General features: G+C 53.0%; 1 protein-coding gene across 1 annotated transcript in view; it reads left to right on the forward strand.

Moving 5' to 3' along the window:
• Nucleotides 1–16,167, forward strand: part of CCN4 (cellular communication network factor 4) — a 37,545-nt gene that overhangs the window by 7,245 nt on the left and 14,133 nt on the right. The window contains exon 2 of the mRNA XM_040626066.1: nt 13,816–14,095. Coding sequence (XP_040482000.1) covers nt 13,816–14,095 — 280 coding nt within the window. The remainder of the gene's footprint in view (nt 1–13,815; nt 14,096–16,167) is intronic.

Genomic DNA, 16,167 nt, shown 5'->3' on the forward strand with positions numbered 1-16,167 from the left:
TGGGCATGCCCTGAACATTGCTGTACTCCCTGCTCTGAGTCTGGCCAAGCCTGTCTTCCACCCTCATCCTTTGGGATGGCCTTCGTTCATATTCTTCCCTATTTCAAGGGTCTTTGTCCCAAATACTCAAGTGTCCTCCCTCCTGTCCTGTCCTCCCTCCTTCTGCCTGAAATGCCTTTCCCCCTCTTCTCTGTTGATGAAATTGATGTTGTTGGAACTGGTACCCTCCAGGAAGCTTCCTCTGGCTTCCACCCAGGTGGAGCAGCCGGTGGGCACCCACGGGTCCTTGTTCTTGCCCAGATAGAAGGGAACGTGTCACTGTGCAGGAGCTCTCTGCTGACCCCAGCCCATGCATGAACCACTGTCCCTCACACTTCTACCTCCTGCAAGGACGCACCCGCGGCCTTGCTCATGCTTTTCCCCTTCCGGACCTGACACTTTCCAGTGGCTGTCACTGTGGCTGCACAGTTTAGAGCCCAACACGTACTCGTTGGTTGAATGAATGAAAGAATGAATGAATAAATGCATGAATGAATGAATGAATGAATGATTGAATAAACAAAACCAGAAAGGCTGGGCAGGATGGGTATAGAAGGGACGGGGAGGGAGGGAAGGCATGACACTGACCTTTCTAGTAGAGGCTTTGTGCTAGGGAAGGGAACAGGGCATCTGACAACGCCTGGGCCTGATTGCTAGGAGGGCTGAACGGTGAGCGGGAACTTAAGAACTGACTTGCTGAGCCCAGAACCAGGGGCCCGAAGGCACGGTCCTAGTCAGGCTCTGAGTTAGTCTCTGAGCCCCGGTTTCTCCATCTGAGGTGCAGACCAGAAACCGGGCTGCCTGTGCTGGGTGGTGGGCTGGTTGAGGGCAGGTGGCAGCACCCAGGCCGGGGTGAGAGCTAGCTCTGTCACTTCCCAGCGGGGCCTCAGCCTTTCATCTGTAAAATGGACTTTAAAAGCCTGGCTCGCAGAGCCCCTGTGACCTGGAGAGAGAAGGCAAGCTAGGTGCTGAGCACGTGTGGAGCAGAAGGCTGGGGGAGCCGCAATCGGGGGCGTGAGTATCAAGGTGCTCTGGCATTAGCGGGGGTTGTCTTCAAGGCCCTGGCGAGAGTTCTGGAACAGCAAAGCTGGCGGACGGGGCCGCATGGACTGGGGGCTATGGCTGCCCATCTGTCCTTATCGCCGTTGCCCTTTGAGCCCGCCTCCTACATGTGCATGCACACACACACACACACACACAGAGGCACAGACATACATGCACACACATACACACATACACATGCATGTACACGCACAGGCATACACACACAGACACAGGCATACACGAGTATGAACACACACACAGACACACTCACGCGCACATGCACGTACCAACTGACTTCTCTAACAGCAGCTTTGGGTCCTGTACCCCAAGGAGCCGCGTCCTGACCCAGGCAGACTTCTGTTCTTCAACCCCCGCAAGCATCACCCCCTGTCGGACCCTCACTGTGAGCTGGGCCGCACACACCTCACTTAGTCCGCAGGAGGGATCGGTGGGCAGGAGCTGTTATCACCCCCACCCCACAGAGGAGGAAACCGAGGCTGAGTTTTACTCTGATCCCCCAGGCCATCGAAGCTTCAAAATCTCTACTTTGTTCCCCAGGCAGGGCTGGTGGGACCTGCTCCCGGGGGTGTCCCCGTGGGCCAGCGCTTTGCCCATGTCTGTCCTCCCAGCCTAAGTGGGACCTGATCCAGGATGGGGGGGGAGGGAACTGAGGTCGGGCTCCGGACGCTGGAGGGAGGAACCACCTTATCAGAGGCCCAGCTCAGGCAGCCAGCCGTGTTGGAAGGTGCCAGAGGATTGCTTCATCCCAGCCTGCCCTGTGGGGAAGCAAGTGGCTGGCCCGAGGCCACGAGTCTCAGCCTGGGGGCTGGCGCCCAGGGCCTCCCACCTCCAGGTAGGGGCCTAGATGCTAAAGATGCTTCTCTCGGCTCCATCAGGCGGCTGTTCCCTCGTCCCCTGTATGAAGAACAGGCCTAAGCTCAACAGATGGCAGTTTTTCCCACCCTTGTCTGTATTGGCTCTTGCTCCAGGGCTGGCCCTGTCCCTGGTCACCCCATGACCACCGCCACCTCCAGGCCTGGGATATGGAAGGCTCCCAATTCCTTTTGGTAAATCGCAGGAACTGGAAATTAGGCAAGAGAAGGGCCCCTTAGGGGTCACTGGGGGATTATGAGATCCAGAGGCAGAAGAGCAGAGTGCGTAGCCTCTGTGGGTCTCAGTTTCCCCATCTGTGAAATTGAGACCATGAGGGCTGACCTCACAGGGTAGGTTTAATCATCACCCGGCACAGTGTATTGGCTAAGTCAGAAAAGACCCCTATTTCCCCCAGGGGAAAATGCATCCCAGGCGTGGCCCTTACGGTCCTCTGACCATGGCCCCAGCCTACCTACCATCTCCATATCCCTGAACCCTAAGCCCCAACCTGGACCACTGGTCATTCCTGTGCCTAGCTGCTGCCTGCATGCCCTGTTCCTGCTTTTCCCCAGTGTCTATGCTCTTTCTGCCCTTCTGGTCAATTCTCAGTCATCCTTCAGGACACAGTGCCCATGACGCCTCCTCCAAGAAGCACTCCCTGCTCCTATGCTCCTGCCCCTTGCCTTCTTATCTTGCTCTCAAAACTCTTATTTAGATTCTGCTGAGATGCTGTGCAGTGTGGTCATTGGGTTCAAATCCCACCTCTGACATTTGCTAGTGGCCTTGGGCAAATTACCTGACTTTTCTGGGGGTCAGTTTACCCCTCTGTACATTGGGAAAGATGATTGTAAAAGCTGCATGCCTCTTAGGGTTATCACAAGGATTTCATGATTCGTGTAGAATGAAGACGAGTAAAAGAGGCACAAAAGGCAGAACCACACGTAGACCTTGCGAGATTCAGAGAAACCATCCGATTAAAAAAAAAAAATCTTGGAGACAATCCGTGAAATTTGAATAAGGACTAAGACCTGGGTACTAACGAGAGAAACTCACCACATTGTAACTGATCTTATTGGTGTGATCATTGTATCAGGGTTACATTTTTAAAAACTTTCTCATACTTTCGAGCACCCTCAGGAATCTCAGGTAAAATCACGTGGTCTCTGGAATTCGCTTTGAAATCCTCAGGGAAGGAACGTCTGCGAGTGGGCGGGTAACAGACATGCAAGATCAACACGGGGCTGATAATCTCTGAAGCTGGTGGAAAGTGCGAGAGGCTGTGTTACTCTCCCGACTGTGGTGAAAGTTCACGCCTGTCTCTAACAAAGAATAAACAGCCTATAAAAGATCGAATGGTAAATAGTCTAGGCGTTGTGGGCAAGAAGGTCTCCGTGGAATATTCTTCTTTGTTTTTGTTGTTCATCGCAACTTTTTAAAAATGGGAAATCCATTCTTTCCCCTTACAGAATGCAATGGGCCAGGTGTGGTTGATGGGCTGCAATGGCCAATTCCTGTTCTAGACGCAGTTACCCCTTTTATAGTCCTGTCTGCTCAGGAGGAGGGGTGCTCCCTGAGGCTTTGTACTGAGAACTTAGGAGATGCTTCATATGCTTGATGGATGAATGAATGAATGAATGAATGAACGGACGATCAGACACACAAGGGCTCGTTTTTTGGAAAGAAATCTGGCTTCCTGAGCCTTCGGCCCTGTCCTATAAAGTCGAGTCCCTCACCCCTGCCAGAAACTCACAAGACTGCCTGTTTATAAAACCAATTAGCAGAAAAATCCCCAAAACTCTTCCACACCCCGTGACCTACACACCCCGTGACCTGCAGCCTGGCCAATCCTGCGTCAGCTGCGGGGCCGTCAGTTCCTGCCCTGGGAGCCAGAGCCGGTCATGGAAGGGTCTGGGCAGTGCTGGGTCCTCCCCGCACTCAGGCCTGGTGACTTTAGGGGTGGGGACTAAGACCTTTCCGAGACAGGGCCCACCGAAAGCCAGCCCCCACCAGGAACACGGGTACAGATCCCTAGGGGTGCTTTCCTACGAGGAGCTCGGGAAATAGGGGTCCACCTGCTTACACTGTGACTGCCCGTCCCTTGTAGCAGATGTGAGAACAAAGTGGTAGAGAAGGCAGGTGGGCAATGGGGGTCCCACAGCTCTGAGCCCAAGCCTGAGGGGGTCACACTCTAAAGGGGTGAACAGAAACTGCTTCCTGGCAGGGCAGCCCTTTCCTGAAGCCCCCAAAGCAGAGTTGGGGGTCTGCTCAGACCATTTCTATCTCAAGACTGCCCTCTTGTGGAGGGTCTCGGTGCGGCCTTCCAAATGCAGGCAAGCCAGGCTTCCAGGACCATACCCACCAGTCACTGAGCCCTTGCCCCCCAGGGGCAGGGGCTGTGCTGGGCACTGAGGAGGGGGGAAAGACAGCCCTTCCCTGAAAACCCCCACGAAAGCTTACCATCTCCTCTCCTGGGATCCTTGGCGGCTCGGGCTCAGCCCCATTACAATCCTCATCACCCCGGCGGCCGGGGGCGGGGGGGGAGGGGGGGGGGAGGGGGCGGGGGAGGTCTTAATGCTGTGCCCTTTCCTCTCCCGCGAGTGCCCCTGTCCCCGATGACCCGCACACACGCTCAGAAGAGGATGGGGTCCCTCTTTATCATCAAGCAGAACATTTCAGTTCCCTGGGTGCCCCACCCCACCCCGGCCAGCTTCCTGCTTTCCGCTCCCTTGCCTGCTGCCGTGCGTTCCTGGAAACCTGATAATCCGAGTCAAACTGTAGACTCACTTGTCCCGTGTCCGTTGTCAGAGGCTGGCAAACGCCGTCAAGTCCGTAGTTCCCGCTCACCGTTACACAGCATCACCACCCTTCACGTGCAGCATTTCCTGCAGGGGCTTTAATTTTTTCCCCCCAATTTCCATTTGCTTAAGTTTGTCCGGTAAGTTCCATTGAAGGGATCAGTTCATTTCTTTTACTCTGCCTCACAATCGCCCTCCTTGTCCAGAGGGCTAAGGGTCTGGCACTGTCTTAACTCATCCAGCAGCCGTAACAAAACACCACGGACCGGGGGGCTTATGAACAACAGAAGTGTGTTTCTCGGTCTTCTGGAAGACGGAGATCAAGGTGCCCGCGTGGTCATGTTCTGATGAGGACCCTCTTCCTGGGTCATAGCTGGTGTCTTGTCACTGTGTCCTCACACGGAGGAAGGGGCGAGGGGGCTCTCTGGGGTCTCCTTCAGAAGGGCACTAACCCCACTCACAAGGGCTCACCTCATGACCTGTCGGGTGTCTGCAGGTAATGCACGGAGGTATGGTCATACAGAAGTTACGTGTTCAAAGAGGAAGACAGCGGTCATACAAAGAGGAAGACAGCCTGGAGCCCCCACACCTTTCCTTCCTCTGCCCACACTGGAAGATAGGGTTTCCGTTCCCACGAGAATCACCAGAGGTGCAGACTAGAATACAGATTCCCTGTCAGGCCTAGAGGAACTGAAGCCGAATATTCGATGTGGGGGTCAGGAGTCTGTATTCTAACAGGTCCGTAGGCCACAGCTGTTCCCCACCTCTTCCATACTCAGAGCCACCTAGAAATTTCCAGTGCCCACGCCCCTGCCTGGAGCCTTTAAGTAAGGATATCTGGGGACAGTGGTCACACATCAGTGTTTATTAAAGCCTCCAGGTGGTTCCGATGGGCAGCAAAGTTTGGGAACCACTGTGGGAAGTGATTCTATTTGTAATGGCTTCCCTGGGTGTCAGGAGAGGGGGCTGGGGCGGGGCGCAGCTCGTGGGGCTGAGCAGGTGGACCCGGCCAGGAGCAGGCTGTGACCAAGTGAGCACTGGACACCCACCTGGGGAAGTAAACAAAGATTGTTTTGTTTTCCCCTCTTGGCTTCTGCTGTTAGAAAACCTGATGTGGGCCCCATACGGTAGTGAGTTTGCAAAGATCAATTTGCCCATCTGTAGAATGGGCCCAGCCACCCTGGCTCGGATAGCTCAAGGTGGGTAGGAGGACAGCAGCAGAGCAGTCTGGGGGAGGGGGCAGCGCTTGGGGCCGGCTCCTGTCTGTGCTGGGGAATGCAAGGGGAGGCTCCAAATCCGAAAAGAAGGTGGGAGCCTGGTAAGAGCCTCAGGGCATCCCAAGGGCCCAGCCAAGCAAGTGTCCTGGAGTTCCAGGGAGAGCCTCGGCCCCAGAAGGAAAGTCCCCTTCTGGAGATCCTGGAGAGATCTCTGGGCAGACACACTGGCCTCCTAGTCTATTGCTCTGGGCTACACAGAACTTCCTCCAAACCTCCTCTTTGGCCAGTTGCTTGAATTACTCTCTGTGCCCTGTGGGTTTTGCACGAGCACCTACTGCTTGGAATGGACTGAAAAACAGAAAGACAAGGTTTTAGTTTAAAAAACAGAGCGTCACAAACGTCCTGTGGTCATTGTCCATGTAGACAAGGGCCCCACATGACAGCGGCCCAAGCTCCCTGGTTCTGGTACTCTGCCCATCCGTCCAAGCTCAGCACAAGTATCAGCTTCCGCTGCGCCCCGAGCCCCCCACAGTGAGGACGGTGCTACAGGGCGGATGGCTCGTCCCCGGTCACGGGAAGGGCGAGGCGGCCGGGCCCTGGGACTTGGTTGACTTCCCAAGGAAGCCAGTGAAGAGAAGGTCTGGGGGAAGCTCTTACCTCTGTTCTCTGGCTGAGGCACTTCCCCCATTCATGTTTTGGATGGAAAAAGAGAACCTGTATCTTTATGACAGCGATCCATGCATCATGGCAAAGGGCGGGTGGACGTGTCATGCTAATCGGGACATTCAAGGGGGCTGATACTCCGTGTGTGTGTGTGTGTGTGTGTGTGTGTGTGTGTGTGTGTGAAAGAGAAAAAATGCATGTGAGACAGACAGACGGACACAGCCTTGTCTGGCATCTCAGGGAGCTGGTGCACCCAAGAGGAACCCCAGGGAGACACCCACGGGTGGGCTGGCTCAGACCCTTGGGAGCACGGGAGGCTGCACTTGGATAGGCACAGGTGCAGGGGACACACTGGAATGGAGCCTCCAAGACTAACCGGGCCCCCTAGGAAGTCACCATCACCACCCCCACGTCCCACCTGCTGCCTGGGGTTTCGTAGACAGGCCACCTTACGAGAAGCTGATGTCATCAAGTGTCCCCTGGCTGGGGAGGGGCCACAGCAGAAGATGTCATCAGCACCGTGCACCTCTGGCGGTGGCTTTGAATGGAGCAGGAGGGTGATTGCGGCTGTGGTGATGATTTAAAGGGAAACCCGAGGCTTCGAGCACAGAGCTGGGAGTCAGACCCTGCATACTCAGTCCTTCTGCCAGTCACTGCCTGGGCATCCGGGCAGCTGCCTAGACTCCCTGAGCCTCAGTTTCCCCACTGGTTAAGTGGGTGGGTAGTTATTCCCCCAAGGGTTGGTATGAGGGTTCACTAACTGAATGCACGTAATGCCCTTAGCACTGTATCTAGCACATTCCATGGCATTCGTCATCAAATTCACCTGCCTGGGTGAATTTCCTCCTGGAAAGGAAATCAAAATTCTTGGAATTCGGAGCCCAGAAAGGCGGCACAGTGAGAGTGAGGGAGGACAGTGAATCTTTTGGGCCCGCCGCTCCAACCCCATCCAGGGCCTGCCCAGCTGCTGGTGCTCAGTAAATATTCCTCAGAAAGGAAACCGTGGGCTTCAGAAGGTTCTGCTTCAAATGGGCAGGTTGATCAGAGAGGACATCTAAGATGCCTCCAGCTGGAACACTGGACCCGTCAGAACCAGGCCGGTGGTAAACCCTTCCCTACTCCCTGCTCGGCACCAGGTACCGCTCCTGTTCTCACCAGCACGCTCAACCCCAGGACTGTGGCTCAGGCTGCACTTTCTGGAAGAAGCAGGACTTAGAAACAGGGCCCAGGGCCACGGTTTGGCAATGCCACGAACGCCTGAGGTCTCCACTTGTCACGGAAGGCCATCCTGAGGCGACAGACACTTCACACAAGGATCCCCACAGCCTCCCCTGGAGCTCCCAGCCTCCAGATATTTGCTTTGGTTGGTTGTGATGGGAGCGTGGGCCCAAGGACCACAGGAGCTCAGTCTTTCCTGGGTGGGTGACCACAGATGACAGAAGAGTTAGGGGCTCAAGATATTCCAGCAAGGCAGACCTTTGTTCCTTTCCATCTGTGCCCCCTCAGCCCCCAACTGCGACTAGCTGTGTGGCCTTGTACCTTCATTCAACCTCTCTGAGCCTGTTTCATCTGCGCTGGGGAAAATTAGTAGGCTTGCCTTGTGATTTGTTGGGGGAACTGTATGAGATAGGGCATCAAAAGCTCTACATATACAGTGGGTTAAGCATCCCACTCTTTTTTTTTTTTTTAAGCTTTTATTTATTTATTTGACAGAGAGAGAAAGCACAAGCAGTGGGAGCTACAGAGGGAGAAGGAGAAGCAGGCTCCCCACTGAGCAGGGAGCTTGACACTGGGCTCCATTCCAGGACCCTGGGATCATGACCTGAGCCAAAGGCAGATGCTTAACCGACTGAGCCACCCAGGCACCCCAAGTGTCCGACTCTTGATTTCAGCTTTGGTCATGACCTCAGCGTCATGGGATCGAGCCTCACATAGGGCTCTGTGCTGAGCGTGGAACCTGCTTGAGATTCTTTCTGAATCTCCCTCTGCCTCTCCCCCCACTTGCTCACTCTTTCAAAAATAAATAAAAAAAATTTTTAAAAAAGCTCTCCATATATTACCAACACCAGTAGATATTAGCTATGATGTAAGGGCCTGTGTGAGTGCACAGGGAAATGGATGGTACATGGTTTCTGCCCTCGAGGGAGGACAGTATCGTGGGGAAAATGTACATTGACTCATTCATTCTATTGACAAATGGTTATTGACACCTACTATGTGACAGGCTTTGTGAGCCCTGACACTCCTCTACAGTCCCCAGCCCAGATGACGATCTAGCTACTTCTTGATTACCTCCACTGATGGTGTGCTCACTACTTTACAACTGATTCCTTCCATTAGAAAATTCTCCTTCTTATACAGTAGTGGGTAAAGCATGAACCCAGCAGATCTGAGTTTAAGTCCAAATTCTGTCACTTACTACATGTTGACCACGAACAAGTCACTTTGTTGACCTGTAAAATGGAGCTCATGATACCAACCGCTGTAGGGAAGACAATAGATCAGCCACAGAAACTGAAATCTAGCTCAAGACTGGCCCCTAGTGGTCACTGGAGCTACGGCCTGCAATGGTATGGACGGGCTAGGACCCCTTAGAAGCCATAGCTGTGACCTCATTTGGTGCTTGCTGCCAGAACCTTAGTGGGTGGGGGTATCTAGTAGTAGGGACATCATTTCACAGCAGAGAAAACCAAGGCTCAGAAAGTGAACTCCCAGAGTCACTTGCACAGTGCATTGCAAAGACTAGACTTGACACAGTGATGTTTCTAAAACACAAATCCGTCCTGATCATTCTGCTAAAATCCTTCAATGAATGATGGCAGCAGACTCCAGCCCAAAGCCCCGAGACCTTAGCCAGGCATTCAGGGCCCTCCTTGATCTATTTGCCGATGACCTCACTGTGATCGATTCCAGCCTCCATCTCCTTGTCCCTCTTGTCTACACCCCACACCAGCTCACTGCAATTCTCCCCATGCCCCAGACACATGCACTGCGCATGGCCTTGTATCTGCTATGGTGCCCTTCTGCACTGCTCTATCCCTGCTTGCCTTCGCACACCTGCTATTCTTCCCACACCACCCCTCTGAGAAGCCGTCTCCAGTCCCAGCGGACATGCCGACCCTCCTGTGTGCTCCTGCAGGCAGGTCAGCTTTATTTCCCCGTCGTAACCCCCACTGTCTGCCCAGCACCTAGCGAAGCACTTGGCACAAAGGGAGAGCAGACTAGAGGTGTGTTGAGTGACCCAGTAAATGGAGGGGAGGGTGCCTGAATGTGTGACCCAATGAATGGGGGGGGGTGCCTGAATGTGTGATGCCATCATTATAGCATTGATCACACTGAATTACAATTACCAAGCTCATGTCTCTTGGCCTCATGGGGTGGGGGGGGGTCAGCTAGTGAGCCGAGGGATTGTGTCTCATGCTTCCCTTGCTTCCTTCAAGCCTTGCACAAAGCCAGGCACATGGTAGGTGTTCACTAAGCATCTGTCCATAGAATGCATGAAAGAGTTGCTGCACATTTCCCCGACTAAACTGTCCACGCTTGAGGGCAAGAAGCACATGGCACCCCCCTGCTTCCCTGCGTGCACAAACACTGAATTCATCGTCAGGAAGAATCCACAGTCACATCCCTTGTGGTGTCAATGCTGGGCAAGGCAGCAAGGATTCAAGGGTCTCACATCAAACCCAGGAGTTCTCAGGGCCCCCCATGCAGTCCCGCTACCTTCTCCCCTAGACTGCGGGCTAGGAGGCTTCTCACCAGCAGATGGCGCCAACAGCAAGGGCTGAGCTATGCTGACCACGCAGAGCCCATGGATCGCAGCTCCAGCTCCCCTAACTGGCTTCCCTTAAGGAGCTGGGAGCTCTGGGGCTCCTGGCAGGCACTGGAAAGGAGGCTTCCTTCTGGGGAGCTTTAACTTGGAGACCTCGGGATAGAGGGTGACTGTGTGGAGAGAGGTACCTGCCAGATGACAGCCCATCCCAGCTCAGCTCAAAGGGCCCAACCGCACAAGCCCCGTGCTGAGCCCTATGCAGGAGGACCCCCAACAAAGAAATGCAAGGGAGAAGTCATGCTTTCGAGTGCCTGTCGTGTGCCAGGCCCTGCTAGTGCTTCTGCATACACGAGGCCCTTCCCCTCCCCATAGCTCCCGGAGGGGGACATTATTGTGGCCGTATCACAGATGGGGATGTCCAGGCCCAGAAAGGTTAGGAAGCTTGTCCAAGGCCACACAGAAGGAACACAATGTTGGCTGTCTCAGGTCCTATGTTCTTTTGTTGACACTCAAATGTAATCCGAGCTGAGAGGAGAGGTTCCAGGACTGGAAGTCCTGAGTAGCAAGGGACACCAAACCCCCTTGTGGTCAACGATCCCCAGTGCGGCCATTCCACTAGGCAACACTTACACAGTCCTGCCGTGGGCCGTGGGCCATGTTTCAGGCAAACAGCCAGCAGTAAGGTCTTTACAGTTCACAGTCTAGTGGGGAGGGAGCCCCTCTAACATGACCTGGGGAAGGCATGGAAGGCTTCCTGGAGGAAAGGGCTTTTTTAAATTTCCTCTGCCAAGAGTGTGTATATGTATATATATATCCTGAGGTCCTCGGGACTGGTCAGAGATAGTTCATAGGTGCTTATGAAGCTCTGAGCCTTCTAGTGTCACAGAATGATGAGGAAAATTCTCTCCACAGAGTTAGAAAGAGGTGTGTGTGTGTGTGTGTGTGTGTGTGCACGCGTGTGCACCCGTGTACGCATCTGGCTGGTTTATTGATTGAGGGTTGTTGGGGTTTTGTTGTGTCACATTGTCTTTGTGAGGAAAAGCAAGCAGGAGCAGGGAAACTGACTCCCCCAGGTGAACAGGGACCAGCACTGCTGACCTCCTAGAGTTCTAGGATCCCAGCCAGCAGGGCCTTATCCAGCCATGTCACTCACAGACGATGGAAGTGGCCTCAGGCACGATTCTCCTGGCCCTCCTGGGTCTCTGGCTCTAGCCTAGCAGAGAAGGCCCCAGTGAGGCGGGAAGGAGGGGAGAGGTTCCATGGCATCCAGAGGAATGGGTGGCAGACAGCCCCAGGCCTCCCTGCGGTGCTTTGCTGTGGGCCGGGCCCGGTGTGGAGGTCCCGCCCCGCCCCACACAAGTGTGACAGCCAAGTGCACAGAGCGCCCGCAGGATAGACCAGGTGCTGTCGGGTTGGCCGGTCAGGAGCATGCGCTCCAAGAGAGGACCTTAAAGGTGGGGCTGAGTGGCAGTGCCCAGGTGAAGGGAGGCGGGAAGGACATTTTGGTCACTGGGAACTGCAAAGGCAGAGATCCTGTGGTAGGAAAGGAGTGGCCACGACTGAGCCCCGAAACCAAGCCCAGAGGTGACAGAAGCCTCAAATCAAGGTTTGCCTGTTTGATTTTTAAGAGCCTTTCATTTATTCAATCGATATTTACAGGGAAAAGGATTACGTGCGAAGCCCCTGACCAAGAGCCCAACACATCCAGCAACCCCCCCACCTGGATTATCCTTCCCGGCCGCTGGTCCTCCCGGCCAAGTGTGCGAGGGTGGACTTCACTTCCCTGGGGCAGAGCGATTCCTGCCCTGACTTCCAGGGAGCTCCCAGGGCTCCACTGGGACTCCTGGCACTCTGCAGACGGCTTTGCCCTGTAATAAATCACCTCTAATGTCTGTCTCTCCCAAAAGCTGTGGGTTCGCCAAAATCCGAGAATTTTATCTTCAGGAAGATATCATCTTCAAATGCCTAGAACTCTCGAGAGGCTATGAGCTGGCTCAGCAAATGTTTGTTACACAACTACAAGAACCCAGAGGGCAAAGGTGAAGGGTGTAGAAATGAGACTTACAAGAGTCGTTTGTGTCTGTGTCCTGACACATACTGTGTCATCCTGGACATGTCCCTCTGCCTGTCTGGGTCTCAGTTTCCTCCTCGGGAAAAGGGAAGCAGAATCTAAATATGTCAGCATGTGTCGTTCCAAGGTTGAAATGCGGATCTCTAAGCTCCACTGAGCAGGGCTTCTCGGGGTCAAGAGGGAGGGGGTGACTCCACCATGGGCCACTTGCAGATTCCCAGCTCTGCTGACCTTGGAATTCCAGAGTCACAGTTGAGAAGCCCTGGGTGGGATGCTCCCCAGCAGGGACCCGCTGGCCTGGGGATGGGACGATGGCCAGGAGCGGGCTGCACATTCTCTGTCCTTAGACAATTCCCTTTCTCCCAGGGCCACTGCTTCCTCCAGTGTAGAGAACGAGGGTCCAGATAGGGGTTCAGAGTGGCAGCCAGAGGGGGTGGGAGGATGACTGGCTCCCTGAAATAGAGGCGGCTTGAAACTCCCACACTCAGAGACACCCCAGAACAGCCTCCCAATCTATCTACCAGGTCTTCAGTGCAGGGACAGCTCTTTGGCCCGATCTCCCCTCTTCCCAGCTTCTCAGTGTTGCGTCCATCGTATTTTCAGGATGACGATGAACGGGTGGTCTGGGGGATGGGAATGGGGCTATGGGAGGCGCGTGGGCTGGGGGACTCCTGTCTGCAGGCCTGGCACTAGCAGCAGGGGCCTAACTCCCCTCTACAGGGGCAGGGAGGGCCAGCCACAGTGGGCTCTGAAGGGGTCACCTGCCACCACCCCACTGCAGCCTTTCCTGGGGCTCAGAGGGCAACTAATTATAATAATAATAGGTCATCTGGCTAAAACCTGCTGTCAAGTATGAGTCACCTGGCTCAGCAAGTTCCGAGGGACCCATAGGGAGTGAAGAGGGTGGCTCTTTGGACCCGGAGGAAGGCAATGAGATACAGGTCACACCTGGCAGCATAAGGCATCTGGAAAGCATTTGCTACTCAAGCCTCAGCTCCCACATCTGTGAAATGAGACCTACTCAGCGCCCTCCCAGGTTGTGGGATGCTTGAGGACAGAAGGAAACACACATGAGGCTTAGTGTGGCCAGAGTTCTGACAGAATCTGGACCCCATCACCTCCAGTAGGGGGACTGGGGAAATGGGCTTCACTTCTCTGACCTCCTGGCTTCTCACTCCTACTTGTTTTATTGAAGAGAAAGAAGATGTCTGGCTATTGAAACATGGTAGAAAAACATAATTTTATGTAAACCTTTTAACACCAGGAAGGTGAGAAAGTGATTGCCGCCCTTTGGGCTTTGACACCCCTGCCTGGCAGCCCTTTATCTCTGCTGTTCCCCCACAGGCCTCCTCTCCAGCCCCCACGGCCATGGCCTTCACCCCAGTGCCACTGGAGGATACATCTTCACGCCCCCAATTCTGCAAGTGGCCATGTGAGTGCCCGCCGTCCCCACCCCGCTGCCCACTGGGGGTCAGCCTCATCACAGACGGCTGTGAATGCTGTAAGATGTGTGCTCAGCAGCTCGGGGACAACTGCACAGAGGCAGCCATCTGTGACCCCCACCGGGGCCTCTACTGCGATTACAGTGGGGACCGCCCGAGGTACGCAATAGGAGTGTGTGCACGTAAGTGAGACCCTCCCTACCTTCTGGCCAGCCCCCAGCACCCAGCTCTAGCCCTCACCCATAGCCCTTCCCCTGGCCAGTCTCCTGCTCCCCTCCTACCCCAGTCTATGATTAGAGGTCAGAAGCTGGGCCCTTCCTGAAGACGGAAGGATGCCTGCATTTCTCTTGCCTCCAGAGCCTAGCTTCCTGCTCTGTTCTCGTTCCTGGAGGCACATCCATGGCTGACTGAGGAAAAGGGGGCCATCAGGAAAGACCTAAGCATGGCTTCATTCTCTTAGTTGTAGATCCTTTGCCGGATGCCTCTGCCTTTCAGGGGCACCAAAACCCATCAGAGCTCCAGATATTTTAAAATATTATAAATTTAAATAATACGTTTTTTTTTTTAATCCAGTAACCTTGAAAGAATAAAATCGAGCAGGCTGCAATCATCCCTTCCTACACAACCACGTCCCTTCAGTTACTACAGTCACTTTTAACTTTTTAGCCCTTTCTTCTGGCATTATGACTATATAATATATGTCTTCTATTATAACTTGATTGGCTTGAAATATCAATTTTGGATAATCTATCAATGTTCCTATATGACAACTGGTGACTTAACTCCTCAATACCACCTGATGCATCGCCTATTTTGCAGTATTATTTTCATAATTTTTGGTTATTCAATAATCAGTATTTATAATATTATGAATATGTAAATAATGTCGCTGATGCATGAGATACTGTATTTGTTTGAATTTTCTTTCTCATGAAGCTTTTTGTTTTTCCTGGGGTTCTAATTGCCTTTGCTTTTTCTTTACTCTTGCTCTTTATAATAGCCTCATGCTGGGGGGACAACCGTTACTGTTGTTTGTTTTCTCTTCAAGTGCTCTATCATGTCCTTTTTTGTTCCCAGAGGCCTCCTTTCAGGGACTTTCTGTTCTCATGCTTCTATATGGAATGGTAGTCACTTAGCTTGAATTGTCCAAGCATTTATCCAAAATACATGACCCAGCATGATAAAGAGAGGTAACTAGGCATCATGACACAGTAGCCTACCTTCTGAAATAGCACACAGAGCCTCATAAACTCAAGAACGCCTTTCTTCCCTTAGTGCTGAATCAAGACTTCTCCATAACTATGACTCCATAGGCACCCAATTACATGTTCACACATAGCATCATCTCTCATCCTCAGCTAACCTATTATATCTGCTGAGGTGGGTGGTTGATGAGGATTATGACCATAATTCTAGTCAGACAATCCTACCTGTGCCTCACAGTTAATTATAGGCACTTTCTGCTCTTTTATCATTGATTCATGCTTCAACTTTCATACAAAGTCATCTGTCTTTAGCTTTCCAAGTAACCACCCTTGAGTCTCCCAACCTTTACACTTCTACTTTTATTCAGACTCATTATTAGTCCCACAAAGCAATGTGCTCACAGAGAACCTGCAGCAGCCCCAGCATAGAACCATCTGACATGTTGGTGGAAAAGCTTATCCTTGAGCCCCACCCCAGACTTACCAAGTACAATTCTCTAGAAGTAAAGGTGGGCACCTACACCTTTAAGAGGGTTCCCAGGTGATTCTCATTGACACCCAAGTTTAAGATTGACTGCTTACATATATATATAGAAAGTCATAGAGTCTCCCCTCATCCCCAGGTGAAGAAATCTGGCTGAGCCTTCCTACACCAGAATCCCTTTGTTATAAGAGACTGTCTCACCATTTCTTTCCCTCTTTACAGCTGTTCTTCAAGGTCATTAAAAAGGTAACTCACTTCACTGTGATCATACTAACCTCTAAAGCTGTTCTGACATCTTATTATGTGCCTGGCACCACGTCTTTATAGACATTCTCTCACAGACCCGGAGATTGTGCAGGCCCTGAAACTGCATCTCCTGCCTGCCCTCCCCCACCAGAGGCCAAGAAAACCACCTTCCCAATCCATCCACACCCCGTAGCTCCTTCTGTCTCGGGTCCCGCTTTCACTCACTACAGCCTCTTAGCTTCCCCTCACCATAAGCCCCTGTGTATTTCCTTTCCTTTTATCTGGAAAGAAAACTGGTCCACAGATTTTAATAGGTATT

The sequence above is a fragment of the Ursus maritimus genome, unplaced genomic scaffold, assembly GCF_017311325.1.
Source record: "Ursus maritimus isolate PB19 unplaced genomic scaffold, ASM1731132v1 scaffold_9, whole genome shotgun sequence".
Classification (NCBI taxonomy): domain Eukaryota; kingdom Metazoa; phylum Chordata; class Mammalia; order Carnivora; family Ursidae; genus Ursus; species Ursus maritimus.